The sequence below is a fragment of the Mus caroli genome, chromosome 2, assembly GCF_900094665.2.
Source record: "Mus caroli chromosome 2, CAROLI_EIJ_v1.1, whole genome shotgun sequence".
NCBI classification, from domain to species: domain Eukaryota; kingdom Metazoa; phylum Chordata; class Mammalia; order Rodentia; family Muridae; genus Mus; species Mus caroli.
Genome location: NC_034571.1, coordinates 111010832 through 111029284, shown reverse-complemented (window position 1 = coordinate 111029284; position 18453 = coordinate 111010832). Strand labels below are relative to the sequence as shown.

At 45.1% G+C, this 18453-nt stretch overlaps 1 protein-coding gene across 5 annotated transcripts in view; it reads left to right on the top strand.

The window, feature by feature from the left end:
* The window catches only part of Fsip1 (fibrous sheath interacting protein 1), a 125488-nt gene that overhangs the window by 42644 nt on the left and 64391 nt on the right, over positions 1-18453 (top strand). The window contains exon 11 of one of the 5 annotated variants that reach the window (XM_021155192.1): positions 8374-8661. The exons of 3 other annotated variants lie outside the window; for them this stretch is intronic. In XM_021155192.1, the coding sequence (XP_021010851.1) occupies positions 8374-8463 (90 nt within the window). In that variant the 3' untranslated portion in view covers positions 8464-8661. Of the gene's footprint in view, positions 1-8373; positions 8662-18453 lie in introns of those variants that run through there. One more of the 5 variants, XM_021155194.1, reaches the window with a different exon arrangement.

The window sequence follows — 18453 nt, the reverse complement described above, 5'->3', positions numbered from 1 at the left end:
CAGACTGTAACGACACTATTTAGAATGTTTAAAGGAATAAAAGGGGCTCTGGACTGTGGCAAAGGAAGAATTGAAGTGGTGTCCAGCAGTGCTTCCACGGACACAGTGTAAGGAGAAAGGAGGCTCTTGGGGTGGGCCTTGATCTTTTACAGAGGGCCCTGGTGCCACACTGGTCACCCTCCTGTTTCTGTGGCTTTTCTAAAGCATTGTGTCATTCTTGAGAGACCATCTTCAGTATTTTCAAACCAGTCAGAGAAATGTTGCTCCGCAGCTTCCAGAACTTGTAGACCACAGGTGTGCATACGATGTGTCTGTGTACTATCATCACAGACTGCTCAGGGTTACAGCGCATCACTGCCTCGTACCTCCTCCCCTCCCAGGAGGGTCAGGCAGTTCGCACCTTAGCATTGTCTCATTTTGCCCTTTCCGGGAAGGCACTGAGCAGAACAATCCGGTAGGTGAAGTCTTCCTGCTCACCTATGCCCCTCCCTCTTGTCTGATGAAGAGTTTCCCTTGCCCTTTCGTGAATTGACAGATCACGTCATTCATTGCACGGTGTCCTTTGTCGACCTGCTGAAGTATGTCTTGATTGCGTCCATATTTTGGCAGTTTTAAACCTGTAGGTTTTTGTGTGGACGTGTTTTCACTTTCTGTGGCTATGAATCTAGGAAAACACTTGATAAGTCTTACGGTAAGCACACATCAACTTTGTGTGAGTTTATCAAGCCGTCTTCTACAATGACTGTTTCATTTCCACCAATCAAGAATAAGAGTTCCTATTTCCCATCTTTGGCAGACTCTGGTGTGGTCGCTGTTCAGAATTGTGGCCATTCTAATAGGTGTAAAGTACTGCTGTTTTAATGTACAGTTCTCACTGGTAAGTGAGGTTGAGCCTCTGTTTGTATGTGTCTTTACCATGTGCATGGGGTATTTAGTGAGCTGTCTGTTCAGATACTCTTTCCTTTTCAAATTGGGATGTTCATTTGGTGATTTTTATTTGTTTATTTCAGATTTATATTATGATATTTGAGTCTCTGAAATATCTTTCCCTTTCTCTTTTTAAAAAATTTACAGTGTACTTCTTATTGCTTCCAAGGATTTGTTATGTTTTCGTGTTACAAATAAAAGCAATAGTAAATACCAGAGTTTAAAGAATCATTTTGAATAATATATAATATATAATTGCTCTTTTCATAGGTCAAAAGTGATGGATAATGGCAATTTGAACAAAATAGAAACCAAACCTCCTGTCTAGTTTTCTGCATGAGGACCTGTCAGTTACAAGTTAATTCTGGGCAAAAGCTAAGTTCGTGTTGGAATCATGAACAAATGCAGATTTGATAGCATAGCCTCAGTTCCCAAAGAGAACTCTGCTTATAATTGCTTTGCTCACTAGCCATCAGGAGGGCCGTTATCCTAAGAACACTTCCTGTTTAAAGCTGCCGTTCAAATGTGAACTTGCCTGGTAATGGCACAGATACCCTGGCTCCTAGTTTCGGTTTAGAACATCTCTTCCTCATCACTAGGTGCAGAAGCATTTGTGTCTTCCCGAATTCTGTTGCTGAGTTTGCGCGGTGACCCTTGGGTTGCATGAGGGATTGGTAATGCTCTGTGTAGCCTGGTGACCAGCCTTTCCTTCCTGCCCAAAGCAAAAGGTAGACCTTCAGGTCTCTGTCAAAGCTTCAAAATGGAAACAGTGAGCTCTTACTCTTTTCGAGTCCTAATTCATGACTAGTTTTATATTACTTTTACTTGTTCCACAATAGGAAACAGTTTGGAGTTAATTAGATGCAATCTGATTTCTGCATATTTGCTATGTGTGAAGCTCAAAATGGGAAGTGAGGTATCGACTCAGACTTTCGATCCTGTGGAAAAGGGTGTGACCAGTCACCAAGTCTGCAGTTGTAAAGGATAAAAGAAAACAGTAAGAGACATGGCAAAGAAAGTGCTGAATGTGTCCTGAAGGGAATATCAAAATGGAGAATAATTACAGCCGAGAGGCTTGGGAAGGCTTTGTGGAAAATGAAATACTCACTGAGCCTTGAGGAATATGTAAGGTTTCATTTGGCTCAGATGAAAGTGGGAGGAAGAAACACTATATGGTTGGGAAGGGCTGGCTGTGGAAAACTTGGACTGTGTCAGGGAACAGCGGCACTTGTGGATTAAATAAGCAGTTTGGACTTTCTGCCAGTGACACGGAGATTCGTGATATTTTAGAAACCCGAGTGTTGCTGGTGCAGGACTGTGAACAGGCTTGTCTGCACGAGTCGTATTCGAGAGCACACGGTTGGCAGGCCGGCGGGCAGCACGCTTGTTCTCTACCTGCCATGGCTGGGCCTCCACACTTCTGAGGTCCAGAGAGTCACATTCCAGTGTCTTTTAGAATAAAAGGCCTCTGGGGTAGGGATGAGGAAGAAGGCAAACACAATGTCCATGCCGCACAGCGCTTCCCGTCACTTTGAGCAGATTTGACCTCAGGGAGATCAGCTGCGTGAGTTTAGAATTGTGCAAATCGCTTGGAGCAAACGCTAATATCTGGGCTGTGTTTGTCCAGTTGGATAGAGATAAGTAAAGGGAAATAAAACTGTATTGGTACAACAGAGCCATATTGATTAGGGAGCTGTGAATGGCCAGGGAAGTTTCCAGATCGCTTGTTTAATAAGATCTGAGCTGAACTTTCAGCAAGTTATTATTGACAGGTTGACCATTTTTATTATCAACAAAGATGCACGTGCAAAGTGTGCTGGAGGACACGCAGTTGTTCAGTAAAGTGGAGGATTCATATCAGATACGTGACTCAAAGCGTCCATTCTCCTCGCTCTGTCCAACGCTAATGCTGTGGACTTAGCTGAATTCTCCTATGATTATTTTTCTCTCATGACACTTACTCCTCTCTCTCTCTTAAAGACTTGCAAGCATATTGGTAAGCACACAGTGTCAGTAACCAGTCACTGTCTCCTTTTGCTGCCGTAATTCGTAGGCAGCCACATTCTTAGGAAAAGCACCCAACCTCTTCCTTCTACTGAAGCTGTCAGGAGAGGCAATTCTGTCTAATAAGAGGACAGAGGAAGTTTTCTGAGAAGAAAACAACTTGGGAGGGCTGTGTCTCTGTCCTTCCCTTTTCTTCGTGGTTGGCATCTGAGGATGTTGCCTGGATTCTTTGGAGACATTCCGAAACCATAGGCCATGAAAAATGTGGAGAAGGTTGAGGCAGTGAGTTTGTCACGAAACCTCTGCCTTACGGCTCTTTACCTTGGGCTGATTTCCTCAAATAGAATAAGCCAACGTTGGTTTGCTGGGTTTCTTTTCTGGGAACCATGGTAACTGATCTAGAGTGCACCTGTGGGCGGGGGCAAAAAGGTGAGCATTTCCTGCTGGGTACAGTGGGCGTGACAGAATTTCACAAGGGACTGGCAAGGCACTTCAGTGTGCTTGCCCTGTGATAACTGAGATCGAATCTCAAGTGGGAAGTACACATTCCATCCTCAGTAGCAGGCTGTTGCTGCTCTCAAGTTTGTGTGGCAGAAAAGACCATGGAGGTGGGACACTGAAGGAAGGAGCACAGACTAAATACAGCTGCGACTTCAGCCAGCAGAGCCACTTGCTGGAAAATAGGTAGCAGATAATAGGCATTTTGTAGATCCGCAAAGAGAACTACTGAAGATGATCACCTAGGGATACAGCAAGGTTGTAGAGCAACAGCACTAAGAATCCTGCCATGGCAGAGGAACGTCCCAGGCCACTACGGTCCCCCACAAATGCAATCAAATGCATCATTCAAAATCTCCCAGTAGTTAAGAAGGTAAAAAGAAGGCACTGTGGTCATAGTTAGCCCAGCGTACCTCAAATATGTAAACGCATTATGTTGATTTTGCACTGTCTCTGAAATGTAGCCTGTGAGCCACACAGCATGTCCTGGTCTGAACTAGCCTTGTTCAAGTAAATTTCTAGAAGGTTCTGACATGGGGAAAACATCCCGTGGCAGTGTTTGTAACTATATACTTTCAAAGTGTGTCTGAACTGGGCTGTTAGATTAGATATTTACGACAGATGGGTAAGGATGGAAATTGAAGTCTGGTGGTTACTGAAACCTCGTGTGGAGCCTTGGGAGAGAAGGAATGCTCCGAATTTAACTTTTAGGTATAGAAAGAGGTAAGAGGAGTCTACCCTTTTAAAGTTATTCAGTCACAGTGTCTGCCCCACAGGCTGGGGATCTGTCTACTTCTTTTCTTTTAAACCATTGTGCTGTTCTAAACCTTTCCCTTCCTTTAGCTGGGAGAGATGAGAACAGGTGACTCTGGGGGAGCTTGGCAGGCTGTCCTCCTTCCCATTGTTGGGACTGGGCTCCGTGTGAGTTGGATCTGGGTTTGCCTCCGAAGCTGTTTCAACAGCACTTCTTTGGCTGCTGCCTGCTAATGGGGCCATTATTAATCCCAGGTCCTGTGATGCATGAGGTATTCCAGAAGGGTGTTAACTCTTGACCAACCAGCATCTGCTTCTGGGTGTGGTGTTTTAGGCCCCACTGCCACTACATTGCTTCCCTTAGGAGCATTAAATGTTTTAAAGGAGTTCTGGGTGTGCAGGAGGCTTCCCTCTCTTTCTCCCGCCTGCCCCTGCTCCTGAGATCTCCTTCGGGTCCTCCCTCCCCGTCCCCCTTTCATCCTTCCTCTCCTCCCTTCCTTTTGTTTTCTCCTTCTTTCTCTTTGTAACTAGATCCACTTTGTAATAATGATAATAATAATAATAATAATAATAATAATAATAATAAATTCCCCAGTGCCTAACTCGAAACAACAGACAACCATTTCAGAAGCTAAGGAAGGAAGATTTACTGAGAGATTTCTCTCCAGTTGTAAAGTACTTGTGCAAATACAGTTACCATTCAGATTTATCTACATGGTAAAAATGATGTTTTAGGGAATCTGGCAACTTAGAAAAATACAAAGAAAAGGAAAACTACTCAGTGACCACTGTTAGCTCTCACTATCATCCTGACTGCCACTTTCCTTCTTATTTGTGCCCCACAAACTCACTCCACCACCATACAGACACAGACACAGACACAGACAGACACACATACAGATACACACACAGTCACAGACAGACACAGACACACATACACACAGACACACACACACGCACAGACACAGACACACACACACAGACACAGACACACAGACACAGATACACACACACAGACACACACACACAGACACAGACACAGACAGACACACAAACACAGACACAGACACACAGACACAGACACACACACAGACAGACACACACACAGACAGACACAGACACACAGACACAGACACACAGACAGACACACACACAGACACACACACAGACACACACACACACACACACACACAGACAGACACAGACACACACAGACACAGACACACAGACACAGACACACAGACAGACACACACACACACAGACCCACACAGACAGATGTACAGACAGACACACACGCCCTTTACTCTTTGCTTTCCTCTATTCCTCTTTACTTCCTTCTGCTCTTTCCATTTTTTCTTTAAAATTTAGGAAAGCCTAGGTCATATTGTTGCATGTATTTTATAGCGCTATTCTTTCATTTAATACTACACCGTGGAGGGGGACAGAGAGATCGCCAGTGGTTAAGAGTATCTGCTTGCAGAGGACCCAAGCTGGGTTCCAAGCACTCGATGCAGGCAGCTCATAACCACACGTGACTCCAGTTACAGGCATCTAACACCCCTGGCCTTTGAGACCTGCAGTCAAGTACACACTTCCGTGCATACACACATTAGGAAAATAATAAACATACAATATTTACAATATAGACAGTGGGCTACTTGATACTATGCTACTATGTGACTACTGAGTGATTCCACTCTTGAGTCATTTCCTATAATGTTTAATGTTTTTTGTTGTTATAAATTATGATAGCATAAACACATAGTTGTAATTATTTTCTTATGTGTTATTATTATTATTATTATAGTTATAGTTATTGGTGCTAGAGATCAACCCTATGTCTACCACTGAGCTATAGTTTGGTTGTAGTTTTTTGACTCAGGGTCTCACTGTGTAGCTCAGATGGCTTGAAACGAGGCTGTTCCTGCCTCAGCATTCCAAGTGCTACAATCACAGCCTTCAGCTACCATGCTGGCAGGATGTGTCTTTAGTGGAATTGCTTTGAGTAGATATGTAAAGAATTGGCAATGTGGTACCAAGTCGGTCTCCAGGGCTTGTGGGTTTGATCTGCGCTCTCTCTATCAGTGTTTAGAGGGGCACCCATGCCTGCCTGAAGCCATACCATAGTCTGCAACCACGCCCATACCTGTGCCCTTGCCCACACTCACGCACACGCCCACACCTGCTTGCGTGCCCGCATCCATGACACCTACACCCACGCACATGCCTGCACCCACACCTGTACTGGATCCTTTTTATTTTTGCCACTCGAGAGTTTTAAGATGATATCAGGCCAGCCGGGTGGTGGTGGTGCACGCCTTTAATCCCACCCAGCACTTGGGAAACAGAGGCAGGCAGATTTCTGGATTCAAGGCCAGCCTGGTCTACAGAGTGAGTTCCAGGATAGCCAGGGCTACACAGAGAAACCCTGTCTTGAAAAACCAAAAAAAAAAAAAAGATGATGTCATGCCTTAATTTACATTTTTGGATTCTAGAGAATTTGGATGTGTTTCCAAAAATTTATGAGTAGTTTGTATCTTGGAACATTTATTTATCAAGGTGTTCTTTCCTTCAAAAAGCTGTCTTTCTGTGCATAGAACAGACACTTGCCGTCGTAAATGTGCCACATTTAACCTTTAACAAGATGTTAATTCTGCTTATTATTTTCTGATGCTAAAGTTTTTTGAGGTGTTGCCTTCTGCCTTATTTCCACAGTCATCTGTGAGAAACATATTTGGCTGTTGCAACTTGCTTTGCGGCTTTTTGAAGTGATCTTTCCAAAGTATTTATTTTCTTTTATGTGTGAGCTCTGTGCCACCTCTAGACTGTGTTTTGAATAATGACTCCCCCCACCCCACCCCTCCAGCTAATTACCTTCCGGCTAAAGTACTTGGCTTTAGCTTTGAAGGTTGCAGCTAATCTCCTCTTTGCTGCATTCCTAGAATCGAAGGTTGAGATAAGCAACGGCAAAGAAGTGACAGAAAAAGCTCTCCTTTTTTTAATGGATTGCCTCAGCTTTTAGTGTTCACATCTAATTGAGAAGCAGCAGTTGCGCCACTTGTATTGCTGTTCCTTGAATCTTTACATCTTCTAAACTTGTACACAGTGTGACCTAAGCTCATCCTTCAGATCATGGCCTTGCCAAGCTGCTCAGGCAGAGGCCAGTCACCCACGCTTACTGTGTACTCCACCTGCGGAGGCCGAGGCACCTCAGCACAGGAGTTTCCTTGTGGAAGGGGCACCCACTGTCATGAAAATAGTGTGGGAATACTAACTTTAACCAGGAAGGCTGATACAGTCAAGGGCCAGTGAGACGGTCATTGAGTAAGGCATTGTTTTGTAAGCCTGCTGATCTAAATTCAGTTCCAGGAGCCCACAATGGAAGGAGAAAACTGACTCCAAAGTTCCTCTTTGACCTTCACACATATGCTGTGGTTTGTGAATACCTGAACATGCATGTGCACGCACGCGTGCGCGCGCGCGCACACACACACACAAATAATAACATTAACAATAATAATAATATATCTAAAAGGTAATAAAATTAAATCTGCACAAACCAGAAACATGTCACTAGTGGGTTTATAAACAGCAATGAAAGATTTTTGAAGGATTAATTATGGAAGGTCCTAGGCAAGAAAGAAAACATAGCAGGTAGAGGTTGCGGTGCCCTTCTAAGGGGAGTGGGGATGCACAGCAGGGGAGGAACAGTTGGGTACCAGATGCCACATGTCTGGAACTTGGCAGCTGCAGCAGGCAGCAGGCATCCAGGTGGTGCTCCTGGTCAGGTTACTACCCCAGAGGGCCAGTGAGAGCCTGCATAAATGGCATGACTACCACACACCCCTCAGGAAAGCAGGTTAGAACACAGACACAGGAGAGGCTAGAGAAAGAGCCTACACTGAAGTAAGGTGGAGATCTACCAGATTCCAGTGTATGCCCTTTTAGGGCAGCTGGAAAATGTACATCATCTCATGGACAGTGGGCTTTATCTCCCTATAAAACGTTGGGCCAGAGGGCTGGAAAGAGTTGTTTGAGGGACTGTGCCTTCTGCCTCCTCACGTGAGTTATGTCTTCAGCTTCTCATTGGTTGACTTAGGTCTTTACAACATTATGTGGTGATCAAATGCAGGAACTTCCCACAATTCCTGAAGTGTGACACTTGATTTCTGTATTCTTAACCACCCCAGGTTGAGGAATGCCCAATGATAACACCCAGTAAACGGAATGAGCGGATTACGTGGAGATGGCTACTTGCTAAAATCCTTGAGCCAGAGTGAAACAAATTACGCAGTTTGTAAAGCGTAACTATTCTCTTTAGTTTTATAATACATCATGGTTCTCAAAATGTGCATCCTCCTGTGTTTTGAAATTTAATTGATTTGGCAAATACCTGTTGTCTTTGTACCTGACACAGTGTGCTGATCTGCTATGTGTACACAAGTAAGATGATTAATTAAATCCAGCTCATGAGCCCAGCCACCACCTGGCTTTATTGTCTCTCTGCACTCGGTAAGAATGTTTCCAATTTTTCCTTATGATTCCTGCAGTTGTGATATGATCTTCATGCCAGCCTCACAGATAGGTGGCACAGCCATTATTACTTATGTTATTCAGATTACAATTCCAAGTCCCTAGGGACTTAGAGGACTCACTCATCCCCCACCTTCCCTCCCTTCCAGGAGAGTGCTGTTAACACGGCTATTTTATGCCTCTTTTAACATGATTTTATTTGAGTCTGTCCAAGCAAAGTGCCTCTCTTTGTTGCCTGTATCATTTCATTCCAGGCTGCTCACCCCTGGTATTCAAATATTTGAAAGGTGAATAGATCCATTCCTGAGAAGGGTAACTGTGTGGCAACCGTGCGGCTGCAGCGTGAACAGGTGGTTAGGACACTTAATTCTTACTCTGGCAGATGTTTTGGGAAAAATTAGGTGTAGGGCTAGGCTAACCACCATGCTCTCAGCTTGACCCTTCCCCGGGGAGGCTTATTGTAGTATTTCAGCTCAGTGGGTAAAGTGGGCCAAAGCATCTTTGAGTGAGCCTGTGGTCATGGAGTGTGCCTCATTCATCAAATGCATCTGCAAGGGCCCAAACACAGCCTCTTTCACATCATCTTTACACTGTTTCTGTGGCTTGTATACTAGACTGTTCGGGAGCTACCAGACCATAAAATCCAGCCAGCAAGAAAACTGGAAGTCGCACAGCCCAAAGGTTTATTAAGTGGCGTGAAGTGCTATTGTTTTGTGCAAGTGTTAAATCACTGCTGTCAGCGCGGGACTGTTAAAAAAAAATTCCCGGCTAGTAATAACACGAAGGGCACTTTATGGCTTCAAAAGGAGATAAAAGAAAGCTCTTAGTCAGCACTCGGATGGCACCACAGCACACACCAGCCTCCGTTTGGCTTTCTGAGGACTTTACTCTTGGCAGATGCTCTTGCTTCTGGCAGCAGACTCTAATTATCATATAAATTAAGCTGAGAACGAACGGAGCGAGGCACACAGCCTGGCCCTAGCTGCTTGGACCCTGGTTTCCAGGGCTATAATGCCAGGCAGGCATAATGGGTAATGCTGGCCAGGGCTCTGGAGGACAGGGCTCCACTCCCCTTCCTCCCCTGTGAGATCCGCTGCAGGAACCCCAAGTGGCTGAGACACTGGGCCCTTCTTTTCTTCTCCCCAGCTTCCCGTGGGTCGTCTCTCCAACAGCATTCCACAAATTAGTCTAATCCACCTGCTCACATTCGGAGGCACTAATTATGTTTTGGCGCACATTCTTACACCCTAAATTCCAAATGTCTTCTTCACTTTAATTTCTTGTAACTAGTCCTGAAATCGAGGGTTAGTACTGCCATGGGGTAGCAGCAGGCTTTGTTGTGTTGTGTGAGGGGTTAAGCTCTTCATCTAAAAGCTAAAGTTGATGACATGGATGATTTTTTTTCTTTCTTTCTGTATTTTCTTTAACCAAGAGTGTAATTCAGAACTCAGTAATGATTTCTTTACATCCGTAAAATGATGCTAAACACTTAGCTTGGGGACAGGAGTTGATGAACCCAGTGTGTAGGAATATAATTGTGATACTCTCAGCTGAGTAGCGATATCTAGTTGCTAAACATTTCCCACTCAAGGTATTTTGCTTGGAGTTTAAATAGGTCTTGGTGTGGCTAACTTAGGGTTAATGTGAAGTGAATACTGAAGACCACAGGGTTGGCAGCACAGCTGGTACCCAGACATAAGTGTTTTCTCCTTGTGGGGAAAGGTGGGGGTGGGGCTTTTTCACTTCATTCTGTTTATTGACTGCAGGCTTCCCTTGCCCATTAGCTCATACACTTCTCCAGCTCCTGGTCAAATTATCATCCCTCATCGATGAGGGATGATAATATATATATATATATATATATATATATATATATATATATATATACTTTTAAAAACTAGACTTTATGGAAATTGATCATAATTTGTATGTAAAAATAATCACTTGGGAACATTCTGCATACATTTACATTTTGCTGAGTATAAAGGAAGATACTTCTTCCACTCTGACAAAGGAAGCTGTTCGGCTGTAAAAGAACTCATCTCTTCTCTTCCTGTGCTGCCTCCTCTCTCCATCTCTCCATCTCTCCCTCCCTCCCTCCTTCCCTCTCACTTTCCTTCTCTCATTCCCTTCCTCCCTCCCTCCCTCCTTACCTTCCTTCCTCTGTCCCTCCCTTGTCCATCTCCGTGTTCCTGTCCTGGCTTCTTCTATAAAAGGCTTTAAAGCTCTTAAAAGAGAGATAAAGACCATGGGCCAAGGAAGATCCCTTTGAGAACCAGCTATTTTGTCCAAAAGGAGAGGACCACAGATTGCTTCTCTTCAGAACAGAGCTGGGAAGTTTGCATGGGTGGAGGGACATGGTGACAGCGAGTTCTGCTCTCCTCTGTCCCCATAAAGAAGCCTGCGTGTCCATCTATCGCTTTGCCATCTCTCTCTCACCTTGTCAGATCCTTTTTCTTATTGGCTGGCATGTTGGAAAAGGTCTTACTTTGCTAAGGTCAGAGATTAACCCTGTAGTTTAATGTCCTAAAGAAGTTTTGGCCTTGGTAGTGCCAGGTGGGACCAAGGGTCCATGACTGTGGGTGCCAGGCAAGACTCTGGTGTATGTACCCTGCCCAGAGGTGACTGGCAAAAGGCCAGAGGAGCTGAGACCTGCTGGCCTCCTGTGGTCAGTACATTCCCAGCACAGTGCTCTTGTCACACAGTCACTCTAGGCACCTGTCATCATTTTAATGGATGTGCTTCTGCCTTTGTGGCCTCCACTTCCAGGTAGACTGGGACATTCTCTGTGTGGTTGGGATCTATGCTGACACCACATGACACCACTTCTCCAGTTACCAAGGCCAGGATTTCACACCTTCCCTGTCCTCTCTCTTCTCCAAGCTGGGAAGAATATCCAGGTCCCTCCCTCTTCAGATGGACACAACAGGAGTCCACAAGGGGAGCCCAACCCTCTGCAAACACTTGAGTCGGCCCTTGCCTTCATCACTTTAGAGAGGGAAAGGGCTGTGAGGTTTGGAGCAGGAGATGATATGAAGCAACAGACTGCCAAGGCAGAGGGCAAGCCAGAAGCAAACACATTTAAAATGTTCTTGGGACCCACCTGAGCCTGTGGTTTGGTGGTAACGAGTGTAAAAGAATGGACAAAAACTGCCTGTTCTGCATCCCTGCCAGCCACAAACAGAACCAACAGCAGTGTTCTAGGTGAATGAAATATCCGCTGCTCAGAGTCCGTCCACTGATGTCACTTCACTCTCAAGGACATTGATGACTATAGATGCTCTAAGATCACAGGCTGGGTTGATTTTAAAAGTCTCTGAAAACCTCAGCACTGTTTATTTAGGTTGGGCAGTAAGTGGTGTGCACTCCATCTATGTACTTTGTGCGTATCCTGGGGCTTTTGGCAAATTGCAGAGCTTTATTATTTGCTTATTTATTTAATTTTTTTTCAGTTAGAGTTTTTGCTCACAGGGCATTTGATATGACTCAACTTCACTTATATGCTCAGCCCAAACTTCTGTACCAGCCAAGTTGCATAGCCTGGAAAATCTTGAGTCACTTTGCTGCCTGGCAGTGGTGGCGCATGCCTTTAATCCCAGCACTTGGGAGGCAGAGGCAGGGGGATTTCTGAGTTTGAGGCCAGCCTGGTCTACAGAGTGAGTTCCAGGACAGCCAGGGCTAGACAGAGAAACCCTGTTTCAAAACAAACAAACAAACAAACAAACAAACAAACAAACGAGTCACTTTGCTGAGTCCCATTGTGTAAATAAGTATAGATATTTAATTAACAGCCTTTGGGTGTGGCATTTTGAAGAGAATGTGGATGGTGCTTTTTTTTTTGTTGTTGTTTTTTCGAGACAGGGTTTCTCTGTGTAGTTCTGGCTGTCCTGGAACTTGCTCTGTAGACCAGGCTGGCCTTGAACTCAGAAATCCTCCTGCCTCTGCCTCCCAAGTGCTGGGATTAAAGGCGTGCACCACCACGCCCAGCTCGTGGATGGTGCTTTTATGGTCAGATAACCACCTGTGTAAGACAAAGCAGAAAGGACTCCTGCTGTGTCCTTTCAGAAGATATCTCTCAGTGTTGTACTTACTGACCTTAGTTGCTGTATTGCAATGACACACTTCCCTGGAGAGGGAGTTGACATCCCAGCTAGAATGAGCTGGCTTGTTCACTTCTCTGTTGCTGTGATGAAACACCATGACCCAAGGAAACTTGTAAAAGAAAGAGTTTATCTGGGTTTATAGTACCAAAGAAATCAGAGTCCATCATGGCAGGGCATCATGGCAGATGCAGCAGCAGGAACAGTGGAGAGATCACATCTCAAACCCAAAGCAGAGGAAGAGTGAACTGGGAGTAGCCTGTGGCTTTGAAACCTCAAAATTGACTTTTGGAGACGTGCTTCCTCCAGCAAGGCCAGACCTCCTAAACCACCCAGACAGTGCCATTCACTGCCTAGCAACTGAAGATTCATATACATGAGCCTATGGGAACATTCCCATTCAAAACTGGATGCTGCTCCAACACTTGGGAGGCTGGGATTACTAAGAGTTTAAGGCCAATTTAGGTTACACAGTGAGTTCCAGGCCAGCATGGGCTACAGCTCAAAAAGAAAGGAACAATGACAATTAGCTACATAAGCTACTCCTTGCTGACTGCAGGACCAACATTGTATCAGTAGTTATAGGAAGAATTAGAGTGTTTTCTAAGCTTTGTCTTTGTTCATTTGTTAAATGTTGAAGTGAGGTTCTTGTGTTTTGAAGCGTTGTTGGTTCCTTGGGACCACGCTAGGCAAAAGGAACTGTTTGGAGATGGAGCAGTGTAGTGGTGCCACCTAGTGGTCACCTGGGGTGTCTGGACAGTGTTAACATTTGACACTGGGAGCCAGTGAGGAGCTGTCATCAATGCAGGGCTCCTGGAGAATGTTCTTGAGAATACTGAGTGGCAACCGTGCTGAGCATACTTTTGCCCTTGATGGGCAAGATATTTTTACCACCGCTTTATGATCACCCAAACTCTCTTGTTTGATATTTGTTATTAGAAACAATATTAGATATTAGAATATTAGGTTAGAATCTTTTTCCCCTAATATTTTAAGCTAATTATGTCAATCAAAATTTTGGGCTAAACTTGAAAACCATAGCTTATTCATGTTTTACTATTTTATCGACATGTTCTTGCATGTAATATTCAGAAGCATGGAGAGTATCTGCAGGGTATCCCTAATCTTAACCAAACCTGGACGAGGGCCAGCCGCAGGGAACTCTCATCAAAGGATATTCTTTCAGGATCAATCTCTTTTTTGAGTTGTGTTCCCCAAACACCCAGTCCACGAGAGAAGCCACAGAGAGCACTGTCCGTCCTCTACTCTCTTATGCTTAAAGCACCTGTGATCTAAAACTCTGACAAATATTAAGGTTTTTCAAAACAATTAGTGGTAGAGATCTTAACTATGAGGACTATTCTAAGGGGGCATGGCCGATTTTTGTCACTTAGTGACACTTAGTGACAAGAATCCTTTTCAGAGGCTCCCTCTCTCCCGCAGCATTTTTAGGAAAGGACTTTTGCTGACTGTAGCGAGTAATTTGGGTAGTTAGGGTTTCTATTGCTATGAAGAGACACCATGACCACAGCAACTCTTACAAAGGAAAATGTTTAATTGGAGCTGGCTGGTTCAGAGGTTCAGTCAGTTGTCATCATGTTGGGAAGCATGGTGGCAGGCAGGAAGACTCGATGCTGGAGAAACAGCCCAAAGTTCTACATCGAGATCCTCAGGCAACAGGAAGAGAGAGTGAACCACTGGGCCTGGCTTGAGCTTCTGAAACAGCAAAGCCCCACCCCTTGTGACACACTTCCTCCAATAAAGGCCACACCTCCTCCAACAAAAAACACACCTCCAATATGCCACTCCCTATGAGTCTATGGGGGACATTTTCATTCAAAAAACCACACTGATACAGAAAATATTTTTTTCAAGAAGATTTTTGCACAAATATTATGGTATTTTGTGGGTATCTTGCAGCAAACAACACAAACTTTGGAGCAATGGCTAAGCAGAAGTGAAGGTTGCTTTAGAGCTTTTCATTCCCAGTTGGTGCTAAGAGCAAATGTATAGGTTTTATATCTCAGTTGTTTGTGCATTTTTCCCCCTTCAATGTAAAATATGCAGGTGTCAGTTTTCAGCAGGTTACATTTTTTTTTTGATGAAAACAGTTGGAATAAAATGTGTTTTACAGGCATATAAATGTCAGGCCATAATGATTTTAGTGTGCATGTGTAAAAATGTTTGCTAATATTTAAGATGTTAGAATCTGTAAAGAATGTAAATTCAATAAATCATCTAGACACAGGAAACGGTGGTTGAAAACTCATCTGGCAATGATGTTGAGAGCATTTTATTTCAGTTTCTGTATCACTTGTGTCTTAGCTAGGGTTTTCATTGCTGTGAGGAGACCATGACCAAGGCAACCCTATTAAGGATAACCTTTAACTGGTGCTGGCTTACAGCCCATTATCATTAAGGCAGGAAGCATGGCAGCATCCAGGCAGGCATGGTTACTGGAGATGCTGAAAGTTCTACATCTTGTTCCAAGGGCAAAGAGGAGAGGACTGGTTTCCAGGCAGCTAGGAGGGAGGTCTCAAAGACCAACCCTACAGTGACACACTTCCTCCAACAAGGCCACACGTCCTAATAGTGCCACTACCTGGGCCAAACATATTCAAACTACCACACTTGCCTGTTTTCTGGCTTTCAGTAACTCAAACTTTTCTTTTTTTCAGTAACTCATACTTTTGATCTGAAAGTTATTAATCGTTGGGACTTGACCACTGAGCCTCAATGTTTCAATAATCCCAATTGTGTTTGGGGATGTGAGAAGTGCTTTCTTCCCTGGGAAGCATCTCAGAGGTGCTATGCAGGGCAGTGGACTGAGAGGAAGCCTGGCAAGGTCAAGCTTGAAGTCCCAGAGACCCTGAAGGGACAGTAGGAGCTTCACCTGCTCACCAGGCCCCTGTCATGTAGCCTCAGCCCCACTTCATAGATTTGTAGCCATCAGTCATGTAAGGGGAACACTCCCAAGCCCTTCCACATGTAGATGAGGCATCCCTAACATCTCCGACCAAGACAATAGGAAAAGAACACAGTCAAGTAGGCTGGAAACAGAGTTCTCCATGCTAATGAGGTACCTAGAGGTCTAGAGGGTAGGGCCAATAAGCTTCCCTTCCCAGACATTCCTCCCTGCCAAAGGTATTTAATCTCAGGTCCACCCTGAGAAGTGGGGTATGGCTTTATGCATCCATTTTCCACCTTAACATTAAACTGTTTAGAACCACGGGCTGCGTCTTTTCATTGAGCTCTGCCATGGGAAGCCATGGAGAAGGCCTTCACCTACAGAGCTGCAGCCTAGTCTCCTGAAGAAGGCCTCTCCGTGCTCCCAGCCACAACCTCCACCAAGCCTGCTGATAAGCCAAGGACAATCCTCGTGGGACAAGCCAGAGCACCCCCTTTTCCCGCTGGCCCTGGGCCAGACGTAACCCATGAGCCCCCGACTCTGCTTTTCTGTGACTCCCTGAGGTGCCTGGATGTCCAAGAGCCTGAGAACCCATGGCCCTAGCCACCTCGCTTGCCTGGGGATCCCCTGAATCAGCTTCTTACAGAGATACCTTGGCACTTCCCTACAGCCCAGCACTCGCCCTGGTGGTGATGTGGGATAAGCACAGTCAAACTGCCTGAGTTCTGTCTCCCCAAGTGGCTATGCCCAGTGACAGGGCAGATGTAGGCCCACAACCCAAGAGTGCTGATACCTGACTCAGGCCTCAGGCGCTTCTTTCACAACCACCCATTTCTGGTCTCCAAATTGATATATGAACACTCCACCCCATCCCAACCCCTATCTGTTAGGAAGCCCAGAAAAAAAGTTGATCCTGTATCTGACAGCTTCAAGGCCTTAGCCCGCGTGCTCAGGACTGGCCATCGGGAGTCATTTTCACTTCACCTCATGAGCATGCTGGAGATCTAAACTTAGGTCCTCATGCTTGGGTGGCCAGCAGGGCAGTGTCCGTGCTCAGCACTTCCCCAGCCTATTGTACCATTTCCCCTGCAAATCTCAGCAGTGTAGCTTTGTGCTTTCTGGGCTGTGCCTTGATTGTTTTCTCCCTCAGTCCCCAGAAGATGGGGAGGCTGGTCAGTTCTCTGTGCTCTTGCAATGCCTTGGAGGGGTAGGGGTCTGATTGCTTTATACAAATGGACCAATGAAGCTTCAGGTCTGTAACAGTGTGGCTCACAGCCTGTGTGGCATCAGTGTTGGAAGAGCTGTTAGTCCTGGTTCTGAGCCTAAGTAATTATGTGACAAGCTAGATAGTATCTTTCCCTCCCACGAGCAGGATCTATAGGAGATCCGGGGCTGACTGGAGTTGCAGTTAACAAGGACTGGGTCTCTTTGTACCTTGGTGTTGGTCTGTGTACCAAGGTATGATCCAAGATGGCTGCTGGAGCTCTGAGTAGTTCAATCATTTCTCAAGCCATGGAGGCAGTAATGACTGAGAAACTGCTTATGGAATGCATGTTCATATTCCACCTAGAAGCAGGGGAAGGTGGGAATTGTGTCTTTAAGCTAAGTGGCTGTATAGGTAAGTAAAAACTGATAGGATGTCGGAAGCGAGCATCATCCGAGGCCCAGTTGCACGGCCTGTCAGCCATGCCATCCCTGGGGTACAGGGGCATACTGATGGAGCTCTCCAACAACTGGTTCCTGCTCTAGGCACTTAGCCTGGAAAAACTTGTTCATGTTTTCATCTTGTGCAGATTCATTGGGACACTGTGAATGGATGTTTATGACCTTTTGTACAAAGACCTAACTTCTCCCATCCTAAGATTTCAGTCTTTAAGATGCTTTAAGGTCTCCCTGGGGTCTAGAATTCAGGGCCTCATTCGCTCAGTTCTCCTAGATTTCTCCCAACTCATTTGGAGAGGAAAACTAGCTGAGCAGCATGACACTCTTCCTAAGTTAGACCACGTCGGGTGACTGCCATCCAGACTGCAGTTAAGTGACTGCAATGTTCATAGAACTGTTGAAGATTCAGAGCTGAAAAGGCCAAAGGCATGTTACCTTCTAGATGGTAGTAGCTTTGTCACCGTATGCTGTTTTAGAACCAGTGGGAAATTATACAGTGAGGAAAATGCTTGCCATAGCGTTGCTTGGGATGGTGTAGTCAGCTTCTTCTTCTTTCACAGATGTTTCTTAGCCTTGGGTAATCACTGAAGTAGTCAGCATGCGTGTTCCTGTGGGGACCTGAGGCATCCTGGCACAGGGTGGCAGCCTTCTGTTCGATTGGTTGTCAGGTCTTCTCACATTCAGCCAATCCAAGCTAGAGTCTCTCATCAGTTAGGATCCAGTGCTGTTTCTGTCTCTACTCTGTTACCAGAGTCTGGGTGCTTTCCCATGTCATGTTCTAGGGTCGGAAGCCTTTCCCAGGGCTTATTTATGTCTGGTCTCTCTCTTTTAAGATTTTTCACATCTATTTATGCATTTACTTATTCATTTATTTTTATTTATTCGTGTGTGTGTGTGTGTGTGTGTGTGTGTGTGTGACAGTCGGAGGACAGCTTCTTGAGAGCTGATCCTCTCTCTACACCATGTGGGTCTTGGAGATCCAACTCAGGTGGTTAATTAAGTTCCTCTGAGCTATCACACCAGTCCCCATCTGATTTCTAAAACTGGGTTGAAGGCATTTATGATTC